We start from the raw sequence: 3,824 nt of genomic DNA, 5'->3' as shown, positions 1-3,824 counted from the left end.
CGGTGCATGGGCAACTGGCTGAGTCAGTGGGATCGTCGGTTCGAATCCTACTGAAAGAAGTCTGATGAGGAAATGTGGTGATTTCCGAAATAGCTATCACTTCTACCATTTTTTCAAATTGTTGTTGCTTTTCCACAATAAATTTTTCATTTAAAAATGGCCTCGAGCTCATTATAAAATTGTGGAAAAAAATCTATTAAACTCGAATATGTATGTTTCACTGACGTACAATTTTGTGACCAACAAAATGAGAAAAACGACTACAAGATTTTAATTTTTCCTTAAATCGAATTCTATGATGTATTAAATTGATTCGATGATGACATTGCTATTTTCCCTCAGCTGAGCACGTGGTTATTTTATGCCGGGCTTAAGTGTGGTTATGTTCAACGAAAACTTATTATTTTTCACCCGTTTAGTTGGGCGCCAATGATTTGCTTGACCTTGATTTGTCGGTCCAAACAGGAATCTTTATTTACGGTTGATGGATAGCTCGTGTCCAATGGATGGTGGCAAAAAAGTGGCTGACTTACGTATAATGATTTTGTGTTACCGGCTTATGGTGACTCAATTGCTGTCAAATAAATAGTCTAGATTTGATGCTCACAACTTCTTTATTCTACGCAACAACATGGCTGGGGATTTGCCGGAAGGAATGTGACGGCACCTTTTGCCTCTATTAATTTCCACTGAGGGGTGAGTATCGACTCCCCGAATGTCGCCAGCTTTTAATACACGTTAATTACTTGGTTGTAATTCCGTTCTTGCGAGGGCTGATGAGTGTGGTTCGCTCCCTGTCCAATTCCAAAAAAGAAAGATATTTTTCTAGTCTCGTGGTATGTGACCACCGATTCTTTTATCGTATGTCAGTGTGCGCGTTTTCATAGTGGCCATGTCAATTCGTGTCTATACCGATATGATGGTTCGTATCTTGAATAACTATTGGTTACGTACATTCATCTGGCAATCCCCCCCATTTTGAAGTTTAGCTTTGACAGTTTTGTTATGTTTACATTTCTTATAATCGTTCTTATGTCTATTATTTGGGCAATAAAAAATAATAGATCAGACCTAAAAACGGAGTTAGCTTTTTTAATGGTTTATTAATTTTTTTATACCCGAGCGCACTTGTGCACAAGGGTATTACAACTTTGTTCACATAACGGTTGTTTGTAACAGGCAAAACGAATCGAGATAGATATAGATCGAGATAGATATACATAAATGATCAGAATGAAAAGAGAAATCGATTAAGCGGTGACTGTCTGTCCGTCCGTCCGTCTGCCCGTCCGTCTGTGTACACGATAACTCGAGTAAAAATTGAGATATCATAACGAAATTTGGTAACTGCACTTCTTTCGGGCGTAGGACGGGCTAAATCAGACAATAACCACGACTACCTCCCATATAACGGTAATTTTCAGAAATACGAAAACTGCGATATTTGAGTAACTACTGAAGATTATTCACTCAAAATTGATATTTACAATAAGTTTTAGAGGAAAAAAAGATTATAAATTTTTTGAAAATGGGCGTAGGCACGCCCACTTATGGTTACATGTGTATATCTTGGTAACCGCCGCACCAATTTCTTCCAAACTTGGCACAGTTGTTAGCTTTGGTACAACATACGAAATGGCCGAAAATAACTACGCCCATGGGATGTGGGCGATATCGGTAATTTAGAGAAATACGAAATCTTCGATAAATCAGTAAATATTAAAGCTAATTTATCAAAAATTGATGCCTGAAACAATTCTTTACCAAGAAATACATTTATGATAAAATTTTGGAAAATGGGCGTGGCACCGCCCACTTATGATCACATATCTCGGTAACCGTTGTACCAATTTGTACCAAACTCGGTATGGTTATTGTGCTTGCCACATAAAGGCAAAACTTTGAAAATTATTGAAATCGGACTAAAATTTCGGACTTTTCATATAACGGTAAATTTCAGACATGTTTGAAACTTCAATATTTCGAAATTTAAGGACGCTGATTTACCCAAAATTGATACACCCCGGCTTACCATGTAGCTCCGCCCGAATTTAGACTTTCTTACTTGTTTTAATAAATAAATAAATTTTTTTTTTTTCTTCTGACGAGTATCGTTGCAAAATTACGTTGCATACCCTTACTTTAGCTGTTTTGCAAGCAAAATTAAGAATTTATGAAAGTCATTAAAACATACAAAATATTTGGGGTAAATACTTTGGTATTCGTATGCAAGTGTGTGCTAGGAAATGTTTATTTGGAGAGAGGCCAATTGTTTTGATTAATATTTCATTTTATGATATACTTACTTCTCCTTCAGGCAACTACGGAAATCCAGCTGTGGATCGGATTCCTCTGGCGATAGCTGTGGATGGAGTAGAAATGTTTGATGCTGCTGGAACAGCTCATGTTGCTGTTGTTGCAATTCTTGCTGCTGCTGACAATTGTTTTGCATTTGTTGTTGATTGTGTTGAGCAGGCAATTGTTTCTGGTATGGGTGTGTGCTGTTGTGACTGATGTGACATAATTTATTGCAGTTGCTATCCAGTGCATTATGGTGATTCCCATTGAAACGCTGGTGTTGTTCTCTTGTCGCTGGCAGGTGTGGTTGTTGTAATTGGCAGGTAATGGTGGTCGATTGCTGCTGCTGTAGTTGTTGCTGTGCAATATGCGTCGCTGATGTCTGGTTGCTATTGCTTTGATGCTGTTGTGGCTGTGTCTGCTGGGGCGGACTATTCTTACCAGAACCAGGTGATATTTTCCCGGCTAAAGCATCGAGCGAACTTAACATTATGTTAACGCTTTGTTTGGGAGTATAGTTTTTGTATCGGTGGGCGTCAGATGTTCGTGTGAAATACTTTCACCGACTTGATTAAAATGTTTTCGCTTTTTCTTCTGGTACTAAGTTAGTGGCAATGAGAAAGTTTTGATGATCTAAGGATACGTTCACACAGAAAGCGGAGCCGAGCCGAGTGAAGCCGTTCCAAGCGGAGTCAAGCTTTCAATTGCTGTAATTGATTTGAAAGTGTTCATACAGCATGCTTTTTAAGAAGCGTTTTGGAGCTGTAAGCAAAGCAGTTTTGAGTTTTCTATTTGATTTTTATTTTTCATGACGCTGCAGCAAAAAATATATCAAAATATTTAAATATGAACGAATTTTTTTAACTAGTCTTTTGAACAAAATTGAGCAATTATTTTTGCAGCTTTTCACTAACGGTAAGTTTTGTGGTAGTCGAATCCATTCAAAAAGCTCCGCGGCGCCTCGTTCAGTGTGAACACCTGGAGGTTCGCTTCGCCCCGCCTTTCTTCGCTCGGCACCGTTTGGCTTTCTATGTGAACGCACCCTAATCCATCAATTCTTGCTCAAACGCCAATTCTTAAGCGAAGTTTTTAATTTTGAAACTTTGAGCCCTCTTTACTCGCTGAATTATGTACTTTTCTTTACCGAAATTTTTCCGCAAACAAATTGCGTCTCTTAAGGGGTTTTGTACAGTTTATAGAAATCCGCGCGTATTTGCGGTTGCCTTAAGGAAGAGCATATAAATTTTGATATATCGGTATTAGTATGAGGAACATATAAGTGTTGTTAAAACGAGAATTAGAAGTTACTTATAATTAACATTAAGAAAATGCGATTCAAAACTTAGTTTAAAGTATGTATTTATTGTTTGTGAATGTAAAGTAAAAAAATTATATAAAGCATGAATTTTTAGGTTTCAGATTGAAGCCATTGCATGAGAAATATACCGAACTTCTCCTCTACTTTGATGCATGCCTCTCGAGACCGCCATACAAAGGGAGGAACTTAAAGTTTCTTCGCCCATATC

General features: G+C 37.7%; 1 protein-coding gene across 2 annotated transcripts in view; it reads right to left on the bottom strand.

Moving 5' to 3' along the window:
• bru1 (bruno 1) overlaps positions 1 to 3,515 on the bottom strand; it is a 518,099-nt gene extending 514,584 nt beyond the window's left edge. The window contains exons 1-2 of one of the 2 annotated variants that reach the window (XM_017629374.1): positions 3,341 to 3,515; positions 2,307 to 2,898 (exon numbers count right to left, since the gene is read on the bottom strand). In XM_017629374.1, coding sequence (XP_017484863.1) covers positions 2,307 to 2,788 — 482 coding nt within the window. In that variant the 5' untranslated portion in view covers positions 2,789 to 2,898; positions 3,341 to 3,515. The remainder of the gene's footprint in view (positions 1 to 2,306; positions 2,899 to 3,340) is intronic. The other variant, XM_017629381.1, reaches the window with a different exon arrangement.
• Positions 3,516 to 3,824: the final 309 nt, after the last annotated feature.

The sequence above is a fragment of the Rhagoletis zephyria genome, unplaced genomic scaffold (genome assembly GCF_001687245.7).
Source record: "Rhagoletis zephyria isolate East Lansing unplaced genomic scaffold, Rhagoletis_zephyria_1.1 Rzeph_scaffold_00081, whole genome shotgun sequence".
NCBI lineage: Eukaryota > Metazoa > Arthropoda > Insecta > Diptera > Tephritidae > Rhagoletis > Rhagoletis zephyria.
The sequence above is the reverse complement of the archived record's forward strand: the minus strand, read 5'-3'. Positions and strand labels throughout refer to the sequence as shown.